Source organism: Temnothorax nylanderi, unplaced genomic scaffold, assembly GCF_030848795.1.
Source record: "Temnothorax nylanderi isolate EJ_2023f unplaced genomic scaffold, tnyl_v1.0 TNYL_tig0016_pilon, whole genome shotgun sequence".
In the NCBI taxonomy this organism is placed as follows: Eukaryota; Metazoa; Arthropoda; class Insecta; order Hymenoptera; family Formicidae; genus Temnothorax; species Temnothorax nylanderi.
In genome coordinates this window covers 987,900-1,011,451 of record NW_027249078.1, presented here as the reverse complement: position 1 = coordinate 1,011,451, position 23,552 = coordinate 987,900, and the positions used below count along the sequence as shown (strand labels likewise).

General features: G+C 37.3%; 1 protein-coding gene across 4 annotated transcripts in view; it reads left to right on the top strand.

Moving 5' to 3' along the window:
• Nrx-1 (neurexin 1) overlaps positions 1 to 23,552 on the top strand; it is a 204,550-nt gene that overhangs the window by 74,120 nt on the left and 106,878 nt on the right. For 3 of the 4 annotated variants that reach the window (XM_071698596.1, XM_071698595.1, XM_071698594.1), the window contains exon 3: positions 9,935 to 10,076. In XM_071698596.1, coding sequence (XP_071554697.1) covers positions 9,935 to 10,076 — 142 coding nt within the window. Of the gene's footprint in view, positions 1 to 5,933; positions 6,067 to 9,934; positions 10,077 to 23,552 lie in introns of those variants that run through there. The other variant, XM_071698597.1, reaches the window with a different exon arrangement.

The following is a 23,552-nucleotide window of genomic DNA, read 5'->3' as shown; positions in this document are numbered from 1 at the left end:
GAAGCGTCACCCGCCGACGTTATCCCACAGGCATGGCTTTATCTTCCAACTCGTATTAAAGTACGAATTCACATTAGGCTGATTGGACCTTTGAGACGTCTAACGACCCACATAAGTGAGCTTCTAAATTCTACATCGTGTAGGGATCTTACTTATAGATTTATATGGCAGTTACTTGTTAGAAGCAGAGAAGAGATTGTAATTTATTTTTATATGGCAATGTCACGCCATTCGCATAGATTTATCGTTTTAATTGACTGTTAATGAGTGGAATTCTCTAACCACAATTATCTTTCTTCTCAACTGTTTGACGAAGTGTGAAGGAGCATGTGAAAATAAACAGCGGAATAAAATGCAATCCGAAATGCGCACCAAATAGGCGTACGTGGGTGTATAAATACTTGTTGGCACGGGCGCGGGAATTCACGTTCGTGGAAATTGACTAAGTTTCGCGGGAAATTGCGCGGCAATTTATAGCCGCACGATTTAATAACCAGCCCTGTTGGCGACGATGGGGACGATGTTTAAACCTCGCTGCCACCTCCCCGAATTCGTGTCACGGCGCCCTTGATCGCGCGGGGCTCATTTTCTGATTTCATTTCCGTGCTTATAAATCTCGCCAGTTAAGCTCGCTCGCGTAGAAACTGAGTCGCGTATGATAATTGTCGATCGAAAATATTAATGCTTTGCATTCCCCGATCTGAAGAGCTTACGAAAAATTCATTTTATTCATCAAAATATTAGACTGCAGCGTGCAAATATGGTTAATGTTGAATAAATATTAGTAAATTTACGTATATGTATTATTCGCAACAATCTTCGTCCCTAGATACTCATAAATCAGCAATACTCCTATTTAATGAGCGCCACTTTACCTTGTTAAGTAAATATGTGCGCGCCACGATCAGACGAGGATCTACCTCAAGCTTCTCCCTTGGGTCCATTACTCGTTACTTACTAAAAATTTCTAGAAGCTGTTACATACGTAATAGCGTTTGCATTTTTAACGCGGTATAATTAAATAGAGTAGAGTTAATACACTGTTCGCGCAACAACAAAATAAAAGGAGCGATAGGTCAAGGAAGACTCGCTTCAACGTGGAAAAACTCGAACTTTTACCTACAAAGTTCCGGTAGCTTATAATTATGCCGGCGCCGGCGCCGCCGGTGCCGTGACTGAAACAGTATCGCCGAATTCCCTTCGCGAAAACGAGTCTTCCAATCTCCGTCCAGTTTAAGAAAGTTCTAGCGTAGCTCCGGGCGGACACCTCACACGATTATCCCTTTGAGCCAACTTCGGCCGAAGCAGAACCATTTAATCAAGTTGACAACTTTCGTAATCACGCCTGTAATACGGCCAAGCCATGTACAGAACGAAGTTAGACGCTCCCCCCATTGAATAAAGATACCGCGAAGAGAGCGGAAAAAAAAGATTGGCCGTAATTAAAATTTGTTCAAGCATTACGATAAGTCCAACCGAAAGTTACGTTATAACTGCACGATTAAATGTTAAGGTTTTTGGTTTCTACGATTGCAGGTGTATTGTATTTGTCAGGTCAGAAAAGATTAAATATTTCTATCTTGCATTGCACGTCGAAATAAATTAGTTTATTTGCATGTTACAATTTGAATTCAATCGATTTATACTGGATTCTTTTTTCATTTTGTAAATAATTAATAAATAATTGCAATTTCGACTATTAGTTCTAGATGGAAATGTTGATTTTAGATGGAAATGTGGAATAAGTGTTAATGATGTAGAATAAGTGTTAATTAAAAATTAAATAATACAATTATCTAATAATGAACTTAACTAAAAAGAGATCTTCTCGGCATTTTTTATTAATATGTGCTACATATCGAATATAATTAGGAGCAAGTGTGAAATTATATAAAGCATTGCAGTAATGAAATGCTAAAAACTTTAAGTGGTAAAATTCATATCGTGATTTCTAGGGATCATAAATATTATAATTATATTAAGAGTAATACAATATCAATATACGTTGATTGAAATACAGTAAAAAAAGAAGATAGAAAAAAAGAATTTTGTTCTATCATTTCTCACTTCTTTCACAGACATATCACCATCAATCATCCGATCACGGAAATCTTTGACGGATCAAAAAATTCACATTCGATAGAAAATGCTGCAGCACGTTCGCGACAAAATGAATATATAATGAACTCTCAATGAAATAATGGAACTCGTATTTGTTCGAAAACTTTGTGTCGCTCTTCGCGGGAAACGTCCGGAAAGCTAATAATATCGATTGTCCGCGATAAATAAATCAGAAGCCGTCGAAGGATATTATGCGGCATAGAAAAAGATTCGATATCGAACAGTAGTTATTTAATTGCAAACAACTGACCTGAATAATGACTTTTTGTGAAGTAAATTTTTTCTACTTTCGGAAAGACTATTCTTGTTTCTTCGACTAGAGATCAGAAGAGTTAAAACTCCATAATAAAACAGTATCATTGAATAATGGACCATTCGCGTAAGAATTACACCACGTTAAATTAAATATTACTTCTCGAAGCTATAGTGCATTCCAAATTCGTAAAAACGAGTAATGGTATTACGTTCTCGATCAAATCTGCAACTGTATTTCAACGTCGCGTTTCTTCCTCAATCAGGGCCGGGAAATGGGCGATAACGGCTGGTAATATTAGACAGTAATATTCATCAGGTGCGCGGCGAGAACGGCGAATGCACGCCTCTGCCCTACGCGAGAGCCTGTAATGGGCCGCAGTAAACGTATTTAGTTTCCGGCCTCCTCCAGTTATTCTCCGGCTGGAGGCTAAAGTACTTTGCAGTCGGGGACGGTTGTTATACACCGCAATCTCTGCAACTCGTTAAAACAATTTTCACATGCTACGAGATTCTCCATAATTTCGCGCGGATAATGACGAAAAAAAGGGAGATACGGTAACGGCCCTGACAATCTCGTTCAACACGCAGCGAATCTTTTCATCTTTTTCTTTTGCGTCGCAGTTAAAACCAATTAATAATAATGACTGTCCAGGCTGTTAAACGTAACTAATGTGCTTAATTACGTTTCGATCCGACTTGCGATTGTACAATACAGAATAAAAATAATGAAGTCATATACTTTCGAAAACGTGTCTCTTATATTTTTTTAGTTCTGTGATTTATTAATCTTTATATGTAGCTAATCATCCATGCAGTCGCATATGTAATGCTTTGAAAGAAGGTCAGATGAAATTTTCATTTACAAAATACAATATTTAAGCGATAATTAAAGTTTTTTCGCAAAAAGGTCTTTAATGCACTCACTGCCAAATTCTTTTTGGAAAAATGTGATATTATATATTTACAAAATGTTTTATATTTATTTTATTAATTCTCTGCGTCGAAACCTATATCTAATTTGTACTGGAAAAATGCATAAGCTTAAGACATATTGTCCAAATATCTCACGTAAATTTTTTATTTGACGTGTAATAATATTAACTATGAGGGCTAAAACTAGAAGTACACAACAATGATTAGAATGTCTTCAATTCGATCCCACTAGCGTGGAAACCCTTTCCAGAGTCCTGACTGGCCGGTAAATTTCGTTGCGCCATCGGCAACATCTCGAGGAAACGAGATGCCGGCGGTGCACAGGAATTGGATGGAAACTACGGGCAAGAGGTGGGGATATATATCGTAAACTCCGTGACAAGTCTCGGAATCGGTTTGCAAACTTTCGCCATATCCCGTGCGTGAAGGATCGTGGGCCCAAAGATTTACCACGTATTCCTTAATGGAAGCCGACGACAAGGCTGCCTAGGAACAAATCCGCGAATTCGAGCGGCTAGACTGCGGTATCGAAGCTTGGTGAAACTCGAAGCACCGCGACATTGCGTTCAGCTGTTATATCGTCGAGAACTCTGCGAAACACTCGCCTAACATCTCAAGCAACGTTACAGCAGTATATACGCGTTTGTATTTCGTGCCTCTTTGAGCGCGCAATTTACTATTAAATTCGAAATGCACAATGCGGTGAGGCTAAATGTTCTTTGCTCTTTGTAACACAGATTTTATATGAATGTGCGCACATCGATCGTATCAATGTGGGTATCGTTAAATAAATTTCGTATTTATAGTACAAAGAACGGTTTTGCTGAAGTATCTAAAAATTTAGCTAGATACAGATCTAAAGATAATTTTGTTGGACCATCAAAATAATTATGTAGGACACTTAAACTGATGCTAAAATGTCAAAACTTTTTACAGCATTATCATTATATTTCAGCGACCTATCATAATTATTTTGATGGTGCAACAAAATTATTTTCAGATCTATATCTAGCTAGTAGATACTTCAGCAAAACTGTGTATTTGTAGAGCATATATTTTTAACAATAGATTTATGATGTAGAATTTTTATTTCTCCATGTAGACTTTTTTGCGGTTTTTTAAAATAAAATTATGAGTTTATATTAAGAAATCTTTTCGAATAAATACGGTAAATTTATGATGCTACTTACCTATACTTAAAAAAATAAGGATTTTGTATTTCTAGGTACTTTTTTTCTGTATTTTTAGCGGATAAAAAGCAGCAGATAATAGTAGTCGATAAATAATAACTATATAAAGGCAAAAATATATTGCTTGAATGCATTGTGCAAACTTTAATAATTCTTCAGAAAACATACATTGTTCATTGCATTGTGATATTGCGATTTGATTACGGTGTGCATTATATTAATTAAAATGTGTAAACGAAGCAAAGATTTCACGTTAATGTAATATGTTATATGGGTTCTCGTATGAAATACACGTATTTTTATCGAATAACATCATCTGCAAGATTTATACATCAGCCTGTTATTAATGTTATGTTACGATGTTTTCAAACATCTCAAATAGTCGCAACCATTGCATATAGTACGCATTCAGAACTTTAATATGAATTTTTATTAGGACCGCGTCAGGGAATCGGTCGAGTTTAATAGAAAGATTTAAAGTTTAAGACGAGTAAAGTTGCAGACTTTTCCGATTTTAGTCAAAGTCAACGTCAACTTCGTTATAGACCTTTATATGTTTATTTAATCGAATATTATGAAATCGTTAAGCTGTAATTTATATCCTCTAACTTCATATTTTATGTGTAATGCACAATAACTTGCAGAAATCGTGATGAAAACAAATTAATAAACATGCTTGTATATATCTTTGTGTATCTTTATATTGTAATATGTGATATCGGCTAATAATAATTAATGCTACTTTCATAATTAAAATAGCAAGTTCTTGGGGCATTTTTTTCATTTTGATTTAAAATCAAATAAAAAATGATAACGACGATATTTTTATCTTTGTTACGAATCAACTTTTTGTGGGAAATTAAAGGGAGAGTTAATTTTGTAGATGTGGTACTTGTTCACGGAGCGACAGTAATCAATGAAGTAACGAATGAATTATGCAATCAGCAGGTTGGCCCTATCGCACTGCATTGATGCTAACGCGGTTAGCCATCGCGGTTGTTAATTCGATAAACTGCACCGCCGAACCCTCCCCGAACTTTGGCGAACGAGCGAGTTCCCTTTGACGCAACTTATTCTGTATCTCCGCTGGTTTATGCCCCGAGGTCGCGCAACGCTTGTCCGGGATTCTCATGTTCGCGGTCAAAACCAAATAGCGCAGTTTTGGCACGGCGCAGTTTCGTCGGCATGCGGAGATGCAGTTTGCTCCCGCAGTTGCGCGGAGGGTGCCTTATTTATTGCCTTAGTTTCTGTCGACAATCTGACGGGTCGGGGTACAAGACCCCTTCTTCCGACTTTATCAGAGTTGCTGCGGCCCGAGTTCCCCGGCGTATTTCGCGGTACGCTCTGCGGTCGGAAGAATGCACATTGCACCTGGGATGTGCATCCTCGGAGTCCTCGGAGACAGGATGACTCGTGTCGCACGAAAATTGTATCGTTCCTGGCGACGCATACGTAATCGTTCTGCATCTTACGACTTACGTTATACGTGTTTCACAATAGTCACGTTCAACGCTTTGTGGAATCGCACGTGCACGCACGTACACGGAGAGAATTTACCACGCGCTTGGTGTGTAATAACGTTTCCGGGAGTGATAGATTTTCGATTCATAATCATCGTAGGACAAAAGCTGACTGCTCAGTTTTAAGAAGATTTACCAAATTTACGACCCGTTAATCTATATAGGTATGGGTAGATTACTGTTATACATGTCGGAATAGAAAACTTGCCGACATGAGGATGGGCCGATCGCGCCGTTTAATCCCGTCGAAATTAAATCGCTTGATTTATCTGAGTACCTACTTTCCCTCGCGTTGCGGTCGGTATAGCGCGATAGACATACTTTGCGCAACTATGCTGCGCATAGTTCATAAACATCATGCAGCTTTTGTCTTTACCAAATTCCGTCGTGCACGCTGGATTAATTGCAGTTAATTAATTTTGTTCCAAAACAAAGGAGATAAAAGAGCTAGTGAACCAAGCTGGATGTATAATACGTACTAGATATACATATATTATAAATTAAATGATGTGACAAACGTCGATCTGAAATAAGGTCATCTTTAGTGCGCGATCATGAAAACTGATTTGTATAAACCGATTTTGAAAAAAATGTAGTTATACGGAAGGCTGATTTGTGAAAGAGCAAAATTTAGAAAATTATTTTCATCATCTATTTATTATCTAAATCTTTAATTGTAGGTACTAGGTACCCTTTTCTTGAATTAAACGAAATTAAAATTACGTGAAAATAATTTTATACAAAACTTTATTTTATTCCGAATGAAAAAATGGTATTACTTGTTCTTCTCTAATCATAAATTCTCAATTTATTACTTTGTTACCTTTATAAAATAAAATTCTAATCTTAATAATAATTAATCTTATTATTTAAAGCTGAAAGTAATATTTCATTGCAACGCAAAAAATTAAAACAAGTACATTTAATTAAAATAAACGACCAATTAATATAATATATCTGGTCCGGAGCGCCGAAATAATCAACTGTGTTATTTTGCTAACTACAGAAAGGGCAGGAACGGCTAAGCTGGGGTCATATCGAAAATGCAATTTGCCGCGACTAGACGTCAATTAGCTTTTCTCGCAGGAAATCTCGTTAACAATCCTCTGCGCCGTGTGGTCCAATATGATTAATGCGGTCGACTCGTTAAGCAGGCTTGGTGGCCATATTCGTGCAGTCTATACTATACTCGTTAGTCTAAGTTTTTACCCCTTTATACCTTCGCGCAAAAACAGATATATTAGACAAAATTTCACAATGCTCAATTTTATTTATTAACACTCGATTGAATTTGTAATTAAAAAAGAATATTACTTATCGTATAATTTTCTATTGTCGACATTGTACTGGATAATTAAGCTTGAAATTAAATTTCTATTAAAAGCGAGCGTGCTCAATACTACAAATGCTTGCAAAGAAAACCAATTCAAATAGAATTGCGCGTTTTGTATAAAACTCATGCACTGTAATATTCCTTGTGCACCATCTATCTCTAAAACGGTAATGTCTGAATTTAAAGCTAATACGTATTCTTCGATAATTTATGGTTAAGAAAAAAGCCCAATTTCTTCATATATGTATATGCTGCCATTCACATGTTCAATGCACGACGCAGTTAACCCATATCGTCTTCTTTCGTTTCGCGTCATCGCTAAGATTACCATTTCGTATTCTGCAATGGCCATTTGCCAATTCTCGAACCCAACCTGGCCGCGATAATAGAGCACAGCGACGCGATTGACCCCGTGACCTGACACATGCATCCGCATCGCTCCACTGACTAAATTCCTCGCGATCGAGCCATTGTAAAAAATGTCGAGGAAAATTTTCCGAGGGTGAAAGATAATTAATAACTCGCTGGCTACTAAGAAAAGCCTGCTATTAATTAGACTAATTAGGCCATTATTTTCTGAAAAAGTAAGAGAACAATGCAACTTGCACTTACATTAGCAGTTAATTTAACCACAAACGCGCGAGTGATTTTCTAGCAAATAGAAATTACGATGCATCCTTGAGAGACTGGTAGTTCAAATATTTATATCCGCCGGCCAACAGGTACATACCGCCAACTTCGCCGGTGGAAGTTGGCATCGCGAGCGAGAGATGAGGATCGTGATCTACGTGGTTGTCTTATCAGCCGGATTTGCGGATGTTTGTTGCGCAAAGATAAATTCACTCGCAAGTTAGACGCTGTTTTCGCGAAAGTTAAGAATGTTTCATCTGACCCTTAACCCTTCGACGGAAATACTGACGAACTTTTCGCGAAGATAATTAGGGATATTTTATCAATCGCTGCGAGATCATCTTCTTCTATGAAATATCTGGGAAATAGTGTAAAATTTCTAATTTTAAGCCGTTTTAAATAAAAATTTTCGAGTTAATGTGAGTGTATTCGTCAAACGTAGCTTTTGTGCATAACAAATCGGATAAATAGACAACTACAAGTATATACATAAAGATTATGTTGTAGCATGTCCTGAATATCGAAACCAGAAATCTCGTGCAGTTTTTGGAAATTAGCTCACATTGAAGTAAAGTGATCCGCGGCGAATTCCTTCTATCTAATTCTACAAACTCAAATCGAGTTGGGACCAACGTCTAAAGAACTTCAAGAATAAGATCAACGTCCCGCTTATTCTCAGTGCAAAGAGCATCCATAAAAGTCGGTTGCGGCCGGCTCCTGGGAGTGAAAAAAATCTCGTTTGCGTGACTTAAAACGCGACGGCGCGGTGCAAAGTGAGTTGCAGTGCTGAAAGTGCGCTGTCAAGATAAATGAATCGTAAAAAAAGATGTTTACCGCGGCGGCGCGTTCCGCGTTCGTTTATTATTCGTCGCCCCCGAACAACAGCGCATAAGGTCGCGAAATAAAGATAAATGTAAATTAAAAAAATGCGAAGCTCTTCTTCTAACTAAAGTACGTTATTTTTCTACCTTCTCTTTAATTTTCGTCGCTGCGTAATATCACAATGAATATTGCTAGCGATATTGCAAGTGAGCGTATCACACAGATATATTATCTATTATTTGTTACACAAAGGGAAAGATATTTTTGCAACAATGTTGCTTAAATAAAAATTTTATGTGGAGTATCATTAATGCTTAAGGAAAATTTATTTAAAAGTATTTATCACACTTTATATGAAGAGAGTCCAGTAAAAAAGCATAATTAGTATCTCAAAAACGAGATTTATCTTAATGCATTTTTAAATATTTAAATATGACCGCGTCAGCTGAATGTCGAAATACTGCAGCAAATATCGCGTAAAGCAGAAAATAAAAAAATTTTACTTCCATGCCCTTACCTATACTTATTGCACTCTGAATCTTTCTCGGATTCATGTTAAGAAGTTATATTTCTAGCTAATATATCCGTGCCAGGAAATCTGTCTGCTGCATAATACGACGCGAAAATTGTAGCGCGCAATAGTAGGAATAATTTCAGAGCATTTGCATTATATAAGACATCTTTAAAATATACTTATAGTTTACTTATTATGCAGTTTTTCTGTGATATATGACGCAACACATTTAATTAGATAGTGAAAATAGGCTATACTCTTTTCTATTTTTTATTTCTCACATTCAGTTGTATTATACGTTAATTTAATTACGCTTGTATACTAATGCGTATAATCATAAATATAGACAAAAAAGTTTTCTTCTGCGCGATGAATTTTTTAAAATCATACATAGCAAATATAATTTAAATTAAATATTCTGTTTAATGTTCGACGTGAATATTCCCTCGACGTAATGCTTGCACTGTGCAGTTGCTAATTTGAAGTTAGAATTTTACTACTCATGATCTCATTAAAAATCTCATCACGAAAAAAATGTATCGCTATTTGAATGCTTCTATTAATAATTTGGATATCCAATATTTGTTGTAACGTTATGGTTTAATGTCTGTTACAGAGTTTACGCAATATGGCGAATACGACGGATGCTTGCGAGACTCGCGATCCGTGTCAGCACGGTGGCATTTGCATTTCTACGGACAGCGGACCGATCTGCGAGTGTCGCACCGGCGATTATGAAGGCGCATACTGCGAGAAAGGTTAGTAAAATTAACTTTTAATAGTCTGAATTTCGAAACTAATTGTAATAAAAGAATAGCTTTATATTATTAATTATATTTTATGTTAAAAATTAATTTATATTTTGCTAAAAGAACTTTGTTGATGTTAAGTTTAAACTTTTCTAATTTTTAAAAATACAATATACGTGTATGTTGCCGTGTTGATTATTAACATTAACGTACATTTAGAAATAATTAATTTAACAATATTGAGACTATAGGTGAAAAAATATATGGATTAAACTACTACTTTTTCGTACACGTTTGCGAGTCATACTTTTTATGATTAAAAGAGCATCTGTGTACATTTACACTTAAAAATGTTTGAACAATACGAGAAAAGAGAAGTAAACTTTTCCTATGTCATCCTTACGCATAAAAACAAAGCATAAAATCGTTGGTAAAAATGCAAAGTAGAAACAAGCACACATTTCCATGAATTCATTTGTGTGCATTGAGCATAATATAACTGAACGGAGATACAAATGATTTGGATTCGTTCGAAACTATTTCATATGTATACACAGCTTTAATCAAAGACAGAGTCTAACAAATAAATCTTGATAAATCAAATAATTAATTACTATTTACAGATTAGAAGATTGAGAATAATATTCAAGATGCTTTAGTAAAACAAAGTTTAATAAAACAAATTTAAAAAATACCTTAATAATTATAATTTATAAATGATGAGAATTAAATTATCTTCATCAATTTTAAACTGTCGAAATGTTTGGTTGGCCACAAATTATTAAAAAGGCGCTCCATATCTCTCGCCAAGGCTGCAATTATTTATTTCACTTTTGGTATTTATCCATCATACAAATTAATTTTGTGTGGTTTTGATATTACTTTCAGCAATTTATACATTTCATTAATTTACGACCTATCCGCAACATTCTTTCAATTTTTGTGTTCTTAAATTTAAACTGGTAATTTATTAACGTCGCAGAACGTGTTCCACTAAATTCAATATTAATCATTCACTCAAGGTTTGTGAAAACGGAAAATATTTCCTTCGAATATTTATTTCTTCATATTTTACGTTCTGTCACGGAGCAAATGCGGTTACTTTAGCCATTGCCGTTTTTATCCTCTTTTCTCATATTCCGCTCGATCGATCGTTGCCTTCAACAATAAACTGCTTGGACGCAACTATACGGGCGTGCATCTCTCGTTAATTCCTACGCGTACTTATTTGCGAGAGAACGCGCGTCACTTAATGAGGCGTAATTGTAGACAGCTGCAGAAGCGAGATAGTGTTTCTGGAATGATTTTTCCTTCTCGTAAGCCATTGGCAATTAGAGAAGCCGAGCAAGTCGGGGTCGTTCCAAGACGTTTCACCGATAATTACAATCAGACTTCTTCCCCGTTAATGAGGTGCGCGCACAAGAAGTCATTAACGGAGGCGGTTCGGAAATCGCGAATGTGCAGAATGGCAAAATATATGAAAGTTTATGCATTTGTTCCTGTCACTCGAAGTGGCTAAAAGAAAACTCGGTCGTTAGAAAAAAAAAGTTCGAGGTCAGTTTTAATAATTTACGGAGAATTTTCAAGCGTCTGCATTATAGAGATGTATTGGAATCTAAATCGGAAAGATTTATTTCAGCATGGATTCTCGTGACGTTATTGCAATGAATTATATATAATTCATTGCAATGATATACAGCGCAAACATTAATTTCAATCGATTGCAAATATTACAACTGGTTTCAAACTCTCCTACGCTATCAGCAAAAATTATTTTTTTTTTCATAGTGTCAGTAAAAAGAGAAATATAATATTATTGTATTAATTTGCAACATACATTCTGACGGGACACGGATTTTCCTTCTTACAAAATTCAGAAAGCCGTGCACTCGACAGGTTTAATAGCGAAAAGCGAGATTACATTTCTCGCGGATAAGCAACACACCGGATCTATTTTAATTACGATTTACTCTCTGCGATAAAATTCTGCATTTTCTCGAGTTTTCATGTTGTTCAACAAAAACAACCTTTTTGGACCATGCATTAGTGGTAATTTTATACTACTTGCGTATTTTCCATTACTGCACGTGACAGATACACCGTTTCAAGATATATTTATGATGTAAGTACACTGCAAAATCGTTTAGCAGTAGATTTTCGCAATCTCGTGTAACTAACAAATAAGCATGCAAAATTATCATTTATGTTTTAATTGATTAATTAATTATAATTTTATTATGCATTATTCTTTCCAATGATGGAAGAAAGTATTAAAATTCATTTATATAAAACTGTTTTTAAATAATATTTAAATTGTTCGATTTCTTCCTTTCATTACTTGATGCAATAAGCAAATATACTAAATAAATTGGATTCAATTCACGATATTAAAAGTTGAGAGTTCACTACAGAAAAAGGGTCTCTTCATGCCCCGAATAAACAATCTTCCTTTATCGAAAACTGCAGCGTGGAATGTTTATTCAAAGGTTTACTTCACTGATAATTGCGAATCTTTGCGAACTCACGGCCGAGTCTTTTGTCGCTACCGAGACATCGTCCAGAAGAACGCAAAACTTCAAAGACGATTCTTTGCCAAAGGAACCAGGACAATTTCATTTTAATTCCTCTCTTAACAGCTTTTTGCAGGCGCGATTGTCCTCGTCGTGCCTGACAGGCGCAGTCGTTATACGCGATATAATGTAATTTCCAGCCTTAATGACCATGTTGAAACGAATGGAGGAAAAAGAAAGAGGAAAATGGGAGAGTGCAGAAAGGATGAGAGTGTTACAGACGCGCAAGATAAAATAGCGAGGCTAGAAATGAGGGCTGGAACACAAAGAAAAAGGGGGTTCAGAATTTATTAGGGTCAAAATAATCAATTTATCAAGATTTCTTAACAAATATCGCGAAAAATTGAAGGCTGCGAGCACTGAGAAAAAAGAAAGTATGCATATGTATAACATGTACATTATACATGAGAAGAAGGGAGAAGAAAAGAAATTCGATAACTGATATACATTGCGTCGCGTAGCAAGCTTGTAATTAATATTACTTTTATTAATGTCAATTCAATATTAATATAATTAATATTGAAGTAAACTGTAATATTGATTAATATTTAAAATTATGACTGTTTAAATTTTCTTTAATTTTACAAGATAAAAACGTAAGTCGAGAGACTAATCGTCGAGTGAATATAAAACAAGCTACGGTAAACCACTCGTTTCGCATTATCTATTTCAAACTGTATAATCAAGAGTTTATGCTCGCAGCGAATCGTTATCTGGACAAAGTGATTCAACTTTGCATGGCACTCCGCACGGAGAAACTTCGTTATTTAACACTCGATATTCACGTTAGAAGAACTGTTACTACAGGAAGGTAATTTTATAACAATCGCGCAAAAGTTTTTCAGCGTTTAAATTACCGAGCGGGACTCCGTTTCTTTTTCTCTTTTTTTTTTCTCTAGAAAATGCATAAGGATCTTTTCGCGAATGATCGAGGCATGGTTCGGTTCTTTACTTTCGTTCTTTCTTTCTTTCTGTTCTTACATAGAGGCATGGAGCACGGTGCTGCCCACGGCGGGTGATGGCGATTACTGGGCTTGGGATTACAGTGAGTGTCTCACTAATTACAAAACCAAAGTATCCACAATAACGTGGTATGGCGGTGGTAGAGATATCAGTACGAGTAATCAGTAGATCGTAGCTCTAGTTAAGATGTTTCTATATATAGACCCTTTGAGCACCACTGAATAGATTCTTTATTAACGCGAAATTGAATGCAAGTTAAATTGTTATTAGATCATAATTAGTCCCTGCGTAATTTCCATTAGTGCATTATAAAAATAAAGTAAGATTCTTGTTATAATGAATGTAATCGCCAAACCTCATCACAATTTACCCGCTATCCTATCTTCGAATTTACGTATTTAAGTAATTGTGTATCTGTATCTAAATGGAATAATAATGAAACCGCCGTAAGGAATAAAAATCAATAACAAACATCCGATATAAATCAATTAAAATGAATAAACATCGTTCAGCGATGTCATATCTAACATTAACAACGTGGAAATGGAAGAAAAATCGGATGACATATCCGAGACGAAGTAGTTATTCAAATGAATAATCATCGACAGAAACGATTACAAAATCTTTATAAATTTTAATATCAATATAAATATCTCGTTACTATATTACCTCTTGTACACTATTTTAGAAAATTAATTTTAATATAATACATCATGATGATTAAAAATTTTCATCTCATTAGTCTATATTTTAATACATTTGACATGTAATCAATTAACTTTAAGATAATTTATATAAAAACCTCTCTTGGTCCGCAATGAAATTTTAATTTAGATCTCATATCATTTTATTTTGTATCAAATGACATTTGATACTTAAAACATTATTGAAAAAATATAAATAGGCTATGGAAAATCAGGTGAAATGTGCACATTTTTATAATAAATATTTAATAATTATTTATATGTTCCTAATTAAATAAATTAGTTGGAATGTGCAAGGCGATTATGAAATACTCTTTAGCCTCCTTTTATTTATGTTGTATGTGTATAGAATTATACATATATGTTAGATCTCTTTGAATATATTTTTTGTGCCATTTTATCTAACATTTAATCCTGGAAGGAAGCCAAACGCAGACTTCAAATTCTATTAAAATAATATTGGAAGAAGGAAAAAAGGGAGAAGATAAAGAAACATAATTAAAAATGAGTAATTATTTCCTGTTGTATATAGTACTAATTTATATTTATTTGAAATATACGAATATCATAAAAATACTTAAATAAAACTTTTATTTTTAAGAAACATCAGTAATTGATTTCTCATGATTCTATTTCATTTATTTGTCTATTCTCTTATTTTTCTATTTACCTAAATAATAATTTATTAATCCAAGTAATAAACTCTAAACTTTAATTAATTATAATTTACTTGCGACGAATAATACACTGATTAAACCGACCCAAAAGATATATCGATAATAATAAGCTTTATGAGCTTCGAATATGTGCATTCTTGCATGCACAATTGATTGACAGTTGTATATGTCCCAGGATTAAATGTTAATGCTAATCTGCCCTAGCCCATCCATTTATGGTAATGGATCTAATTATAATATCCTCTCTTTTAAGCCTTTCAAATCAATACTAATTCAATATTTTTTAGATGTGATAACATGACATATAGATTACATAATGTAAGAATAAACTAATATATACATCTAATACAGTTTTTTCATAGATCCATTACCTTAATATGAAATAAATAATTTAAAAGCTCACAGATCTGACGCGCAGCAGCGGAGTTGTAACACAAACGATGACCTGTAAATTACAAATATATTCAGATTACAACTGCGTTCCAAATAATTAAAATTAACAATTTTTCAAATAGATATTTCATATTAAAAATAAAAATAAGTATCTAACATTTATTTAAAAATTGTGCCTGATTTCTTAAGAATGCTTAAAAAATTTATATAAATTTTTTATTAAATATCTTCTCTTTAAATCGTCCAAAAGAGCTTTTTTGGACATTGATATAAAGTGGCGCGCAGAAAATGAACGAGCAACGCAATCATCGGGGAAATGAGTTATTTGTTCTGCATGTAATAAATCGTGACATATAACATATAATAAATAAATAAATATTACTCACCATACACGGTTGGTTGCGCTCTTCCAAATTTATTTTATGCCAAAGGAACGGCATGCTGTTGCACTTACAGCCGAGATTATCACATCGCGAGATAATATATAAGTACCTACGAGTAAATGCTTGAGTCAAAACCAGAGACAAATATCTGCGGAATGTAGCATCAAAAAATATGATTATCAATTGATCGCGCAATCCGAATTACAATGAGACGAATCTCGTGAAATACATGCCAGGACAAATCATCACCGGTATATCAATGCCGTATTTATGCCACTCGGCTAACAAATATTGAAACGCGGGACTAATTCCGATCGGTTACTCACTAATCAAACGTGTCACGACGCCGCCGGTCGCTTGCCTCGACCGATCCGCTCCGTATTTGCGACGCTGCGCAAGTGACCGAGAAGTACGAAAGCCTCGCCGGCATTGATCTGAAAATACACAACATTAAATTGAGATACACAATGATGCACTATGAGCGCGTAAATCCCGCTCAAGTGCGCGCCATTAAACAACCATGCATCGCGGATTTCCGTTACTTGAACCCCTCGGTCGGAGCAATTCGCGCATTAATCCGCGCCTGCGGTTCGGAAAAGTATCGGGCGAATTACGCTTATCGACGGGAAACTCGGAGGTATGTACATACATCTGAATACGGGCGTCGAGGAGAAATGATAATAAATCAACGAATAAACCAACACTCGTTCCCCGGCACTCTTCGACGAGTTTCTACGACGAGGAAATGCGCGCGAGATATATATCTTTGGGCGAATAACAATTACCGGCCACGGTTGCCCCGCTGTCGCCCGATGCCTCCCAGGAGTCCCAGGCCTCGTCCTCCTCCGTCGGCCCGTTGTCGCACTCACTTCACGACAGTCACGACTCATGACGCGGTGCGGCGACGATGTTCACGCAAAAATCAGCGATATCGTCGCTTATGATCGCGCGACACTTTGCACGGTATTTAATCTCGCGACACGGCGCGTACTTAGTTGCACGGCAACGGAAGAATTAGACGCCGGAGAAGCTACGAACGATCCGCTTGACGTCCCGCAGGCAGACAGGTAGACACATGCTAACATGGCGCGGCCGGCGCTGGCCGGCGCGGCGGAGTCGGAGTCGGCGGAGAGCAGCAAGTGTAGCGTCCTCCCTCGCGACGTCGCGACGGTTGCTCCTGGCGAGTGAAGTTGGCCGCGCGATTTACGAAATTCGCTCCGCCATCTTAGCGTCTATCTGCGAGACGCCAAGCGTCATGGGCGTCAAGCGGATCGTTCGCAGCTTCTCCGTCGTAATTTTTCTGTTGCCGTGTCGCGAGATTATTACCGGTAGTGTCATACAAAGTGTCGAGAGTGTCGCGCGATCATAAGCGACGTTGATTTTTTCGCGTGAACGTCGCCGCGTCGTGAGTCGTGAGTCAGTGCTCCGACGGAGATGCAATCAGATGCAACAACGGACCGACGGAGGAGGATCGAGGAGAGAAGGACGAGGCTTGGGAGACATCGGGCGACAGCGGGGCAACCGTGGGGGGTGCCGGGTGAGTATAATTGTCGATAATTCTCGTTTGCGCGCTTGGCCAATTCGCTTATCGCTCAAGTCTTACTCTTATCTTCTTAATTGTGTTTCCTCTGCTACCGTTATTTAAATTAATATTTCTCGATACGTGGCAATGCGGCATATTTGATCTCGGCTGTACGATATATTGGGTGTTTTGTTATTCGGGAATGAAATTTTTGACTAATATCAGGAAAGGAGAGCAGGAATTCATCGCGCTGGATCGTTAAATTACGGCTCGGTGTTAGTCCCGATCGCGATATAAGCCCCTCGGCGCGGAAATCAGATCGGCGCAATCACGTAAATCACCAAGAACATACCGAGAGTCGTGCATCGTGCAGCGAAACATGCGGTAAACAACGGATAGGCGACGGCGTGAATCGAACGGCAGTTTGGCCGAGGCTAGGTCGGCCCTTCGTATCAATAGCGGTTCTGCATCAACAGAGAGTGTTTAGTCCGCTAATCCGCATACCTTGCGAGGTAACAATGCATTCCACTTGTCCGCCGGTTATACCCGCTCAGAATTAGGCTCCCGTACGACTCGGGTACTCGGCGCACTCAAGAGTCCGAACGGTTTCGCAATGACTCGCGATATCGCAGGATCGAGTCCACTTCCGTTATCGGAGCTCGAAGATTCGTTCGCGATTGAGGAGAGATTACGGAAACGATTCTGACTCTATAGCGGAGCGAGTGAAAACTGGATTAAAAAGCCGCGAGAGCGATTTTACGGCTCTTCTTTCGGCAGAGAAACGTCTGTATAACGTTAGAGTACCTTTACGTAAATCGAAAGATTCACAAGTGGACGAACGTGGTATTCGCTTGCGAATAATATCTCTCGGTTTGCGTGAAAGCCATCGTCTCTGTTGAATGCAACCATTGCAACCGGCGCGGCGCGGCGTCACGTGGCGGCGAAGAGCAGCCTCGACCAACGAGGTTAATAACACGGATTACGCTTCACCGCGTCCCTTGGCGACTCTCCACGGCCGTCGTCGCCCAAGGTATCACCGACAAAGAGTTATCCGCGTCCGGTCGGAAAATCCATTTTCCAACGGCATCTCGTCCGAGACGAGCAAAAAGCCCGTCAGGAAATAGTCGGATACGTGCAGGCGTCGGGTCGTCGGGTGTGGACGGAGGGGGAGGGATGATAAGCAGGGGGGGGGGGGGATGGAGGGTCTTCGACGATAGTCGGAGTTAAAGTTCTCTTCGTGGCTACACACCGGGGGAAGGTAATATTCTCTCTGCGCCGGATTTATGCCGCGGCGCGGTCGCTCACCGTGGTAGAAGGTAATTGCGACGCGCGAGGGATCGCGTTGGGAGGCGGGCCCGTCCTCGTGGATTATGAACGGCCGTTTTGTCGCGTTGTTAGCAGATATCCGACGCAACTACGAGGCAAGAGACGCTAATTAAGTTTTTCGCGCGCGGCTTCGTGCGCCGCATCTGCACGCTGCGCCGCGCGCCGTCGAGATCCCGGGGGAACGAACCTTTCGTCGTTTAACAAGATACGAAGAGACCTTCTCTGGTGTAAGTTTTACCTGACGTATTTCGTATCTAAAGATTCTTATGGACGCAATATACGATAAAATACTTTACTCTCATTCGTTTTCCCTCCTGAAATTCATTTCACTAAAAATCTCTTATTTTTAACATTTAATTACTTGAAAATCAAAAATATCTCAATACTTTATGAAAGAGAAATCGATTTCGTACGTGTCAAAAAATTGATGAGATTTGGAAACGCTCTGAATATACCTGAATTATACGTCGCTCGTAAAATTGATGCCGGTATTAAAGTATCGCGACCGCGGTTTTAAGATCCTTCGAGTTGTCAGAACGACCGACGGAGCGACGACGAGGAAAATAAAGTGAGGAGGGACTTGGAGCAATTACTCGTACGTTCTGGTTGCGAAGAATTATGGTCTCCAGTGCGGCAAACTCGCGACGAACTTTACCCGATCCTTAATTCCTTAACGCCTCGACCGTGCTAAAACTGTGTAAGAACGATATATAATTCATTAATGCACTCGTCGTCTACCATTCCGTTAATTATTAATGAGAACCGAAGTCAGAAAACAAATTTTATAAGTTCGAATTGCGTTAGTTCGTGTTATAACGATAGTTTGATGAAAGTTAGATTAGAAAGAAAAGAACTCCGGTGAAATGTATATGCCGCAGGACAATCCGATAATTCGCGAGTAAATAGTAATCTGATAGACATCAAAATTAAGACCCATTATATTAGAAAAAACTGTGAATCGCAAGATAATGTGTTTCATAAATAAAACTAATTCTAAGTACAATTGCAGTAATATAATTTACAAGTATATAGAGAGTAGTTGCTTTATAGAGTAAATATATTTGTGAAGTATACAGGATGGATAGTAATTATCGCCAAGAACACATTTTTTATTTAAGAACAACATGGAAATCCTAATAAAAACACATCAAAGCGGTAACTTTTAAGATAAAAAAGAGAGATTTTCTGGTATAACTAAGCTTCGGAAAATGACTTCAAACAGATAATGAAATCTCATTCTCTATTAAATTTTAAACTAATTTTATTCTTAAACAAGTTTATAATTTAAAGATTAAGTATAAAGATATTTAATTAAATCAAAAACCCGCTTCAAATTTAAATCATGACCTTTTTTCTCTGAGAAATATTCGACTTATCAACAAGTCAAACAATTCAAATAAAAGATAACTTGCCCAGCGCGTGTCTAAAACGTATTTTACACTGAAATATAAATGAAGCTCGTATCTTCTTGTTGGTTGATGACACTAATTTGCAATGAACATTCCTTTCGGCAAAAAAGATTCGTCCATCTTTTTTCCAAGAGACGAGACTTTTAGCTTAGACCAGACTTTTTTATTACATTTAACAGTCTAGGCCACTTTGCGCCCGTCGCATCAACTGGGTCACTGGATAGAGGCGTTTGAGGCCAGTGAGAAAAACGGTTTTATTAAATTTTGGGGCTTAGGCCAGTTTTACACGTACAGTCTGACGATTGCAATTTTCCGCTGCAACGATACAAAGAGATGCTGCGAAGAGGGTCGTTCGGCTCCCACTTCTACCTATAAACGAATTGCTTGCAATAACTGCCGCGCGATAAGTAATCCATATTTATGGAACGTCCGGAACGAGAAAACTCGGCATTCGGTGATATGAGGTGCATAGTAAGCAAAATTATTAAAGAGCCGCGATAATTAACGGACATATCTGACCGAATTTTCAACATTGTGCACGGTCTGTTACGCATGCATAACGTACGGTATTATACATATCGTATCGAGTGGCAGACTATACAGAATATTCGAATAATTCATTCACATTCGGTAAACAGAATCATAATCCTTATCGAAAATTGAAATAATTTTCTCCCAATAAAAGCCTTAAAACAAAGTGACCTAATTAAATGAAATTATTAGTATACAATTATTAGTACTTTTTAGTTTTTCATAAGTTGCAGACGAAGACTATTCACGTTAGATGAAAAAATAATATTGATATTAACAAATAACCGAAGGGCAAATTCCTATTATGCATTAACAATTTATAAGTATGTAACCAACGAAAATCATTTTGAAACAATAAGTTTGATTTGTATGAAACATAATATAGCTGGATAGTTCAATTACATCAAATTTGTTTGAAATTAATTTACTCCGAACAACCAAGTTAAAAACGAGACAACGAGCCAGAGAGAGAGAGAGAGAGAGAGAGAGAGAGAGATTTTCTTCTTTAAAATTTATGACAGTTAATATGACAAGTACAATAAATAATATAATTTTTTGTTTGAAATTCTGCTAAAATGATTTATGATTTTGGCTACAACCGTTCAAAAATTTTTACATTAAAAAGTTTAGATTTTTTTATTACATTTTTATATTTAAATATCTCTATACATTTTTCTATATGCTACCGTGCGCGCGACGCACTGAAAATGTGATATAAAATATAAATAAAATATTTTTATGTTATATATTGTGGCCTTTCAACTTCAACTGGAATATTTATTTGCACCTTCATTTGTGTTCTACCGACGTTACCACCTTTCGATTTTCGCATCGTAACAATAAACAATTTGAGCTGAATAATTTACTGCTCGTTAATTAATGACAATTATCGCCGTTTCTTGTTACCAAATTCATTAAGCGAAACTGTTTTCGGTGTTTCATCACAACAGTTTCGCGCGAAATTTTCACTCTTCTCTCGTCTCGCACACTTATGTTCCGAAAACGAGCGACGCTTTATTCCAACGCTTCGCTTCTTGGAAATACAAGCGTCTCACGTGCAGAAAAGAGAACAACGAATTTCAGCGAGGTGGCGTCACAGGATGCACTACTCCTGAGATGAGAAAAAGTCTGTGTCGTTTCCCGGGGGATCTCGTTACTCCTCGAGGCTCTTCGAGAGATTACTCGGCTAATCCCGCAGGGACGACGACAACGTCGAGCATGAGATCGAACGACAGCGTTAATGCCGCTTTTATCGTGCTGCAAAAATTTATTAAATAGGTCGCCGCAATACTGCGCACATACATAACGTTCCGACTTCATGATGTTTAAACTTGGAAATAATTTTACAAGAAAAAACAATTTTTAATCCGCTTTATTTTGCTTTTATTTCTTCTAATATTATTTAATATTATATAATAAAATATTTACATTTTATCTATTTTTTTTAATGTTGGCAAGAAGCACAAAAAGAGAAATTAGTATTGATTTTTTAAAGTAACATTTGTCATAAAGTAAATTCATTTTAACGTTTTTTCTAAGGAAAATTCGACTCTCTAAATTGGCCAAAGAATTTATCTATTCTATTGAAAATATTTTATTCTGGAATATAACATCTTGGAATATTTCCAAGATATCCGAAATATTTTCGATGTATTCTATTCGCAACAATTTTTATATTTGAATTCCTTGATTCTCAATTTTATAAGAAAAATTCGGACTAAAAAATTCGTAAGGGCAAGTCTCGAAAAAGTTAAATGGCTTTGCTCGAAGGCTTGCCGCGTGCGCAGATTTCGTGCTACGCCCAAAGAGATCCTTGTCGCAGGAGTTTTATAGGCTCGCGGTATAAATCAGGCTAACGCTTCCGCTTCGTGGAAACTTTTGTAATATTCCATCGCGCGGCTGATGACAAGCATTATTCGATAGATGGCCTTCGGTCGCGCGAGCGGCTCGGGGCACTTACGTAATTTTATATCCAGACGTCTGGATTCAACCATTTTTCGCGCTCCCTTGAGAAAGCTTCTCGACGTGAAAATGACCAACCACCCGTAAGGTATCGTGGGGCTTGTTTACCTTTATTGGCTGCTTATACTCTTTACTATCGTCGTGCGCGCGTATGTATCCTTATACGGGGATATTCCCGGAGTGTTCTAGCAGACTGTAAAAGGCGATAAGTCGCAACGAAAATTGCACTTTATTGAAGCATGAAAAATACGATCTGTGTACATTGATGGGTTTTCGTACGAATTGATACAAGATGAAAACTGCAACGTCTGCATTTTATGGCAATTTTTAAAGATATTTACGATTTAATTAGGGATGAACTGAAGATCCTCTCGCTAATCAGTTGTCTTAAATAGAGAATCTAATGCTTTGATTTGTTTACTCACTAATTGCCGAAGGACGTTGCGAAGCGTGCGCTTCAACATTTGCGCAGCTGGCTATATTCGTGTTTACACGAATTTACCCTTTATTGACAGTTGTATATATACGTAATATTTGATTAATGTTTGTAGCGCATCGCTCATGGCGGTTTTAAAGTGGCGACGAGAGTTTGAGCCTCTCCGTGGTAGAAATTATTACAAAGATTTTTATTTTTTGCGAGAGAAAAAGTACGTTAAAAATTACTTTTATAAGGAAAGTGATGAATATCGAGTCTTGTCGAGCCCCGGGTTAGATTCGCGTCACGTGCTCCAAGTTATCTTGGAAGCGTTCTCGCGGACGAGCCCAGGATTTCGATTCGGCTGCATCCTCGCAGGATCGAGCCTTGAAAGACTTTGGTCGCGCGTCTGTTATGCAAGAGAGTTCCCGGCCCATTCTCTCGCGGTTATGACGAATGCGCCCGCGCCGGGAACGGATCGAGGGAGTTCCACGCCACTCGCAGAACTCGATATAGCCGGGACTCCTAAGCTCGAGCGTACAATTGTCCGGATCCGCGCGCCAGGGTACCACGACTGGTAATTTCCATCGCGTTCTCTGTGTCGACGAATGTGTAGCGCGACGCCTCTCG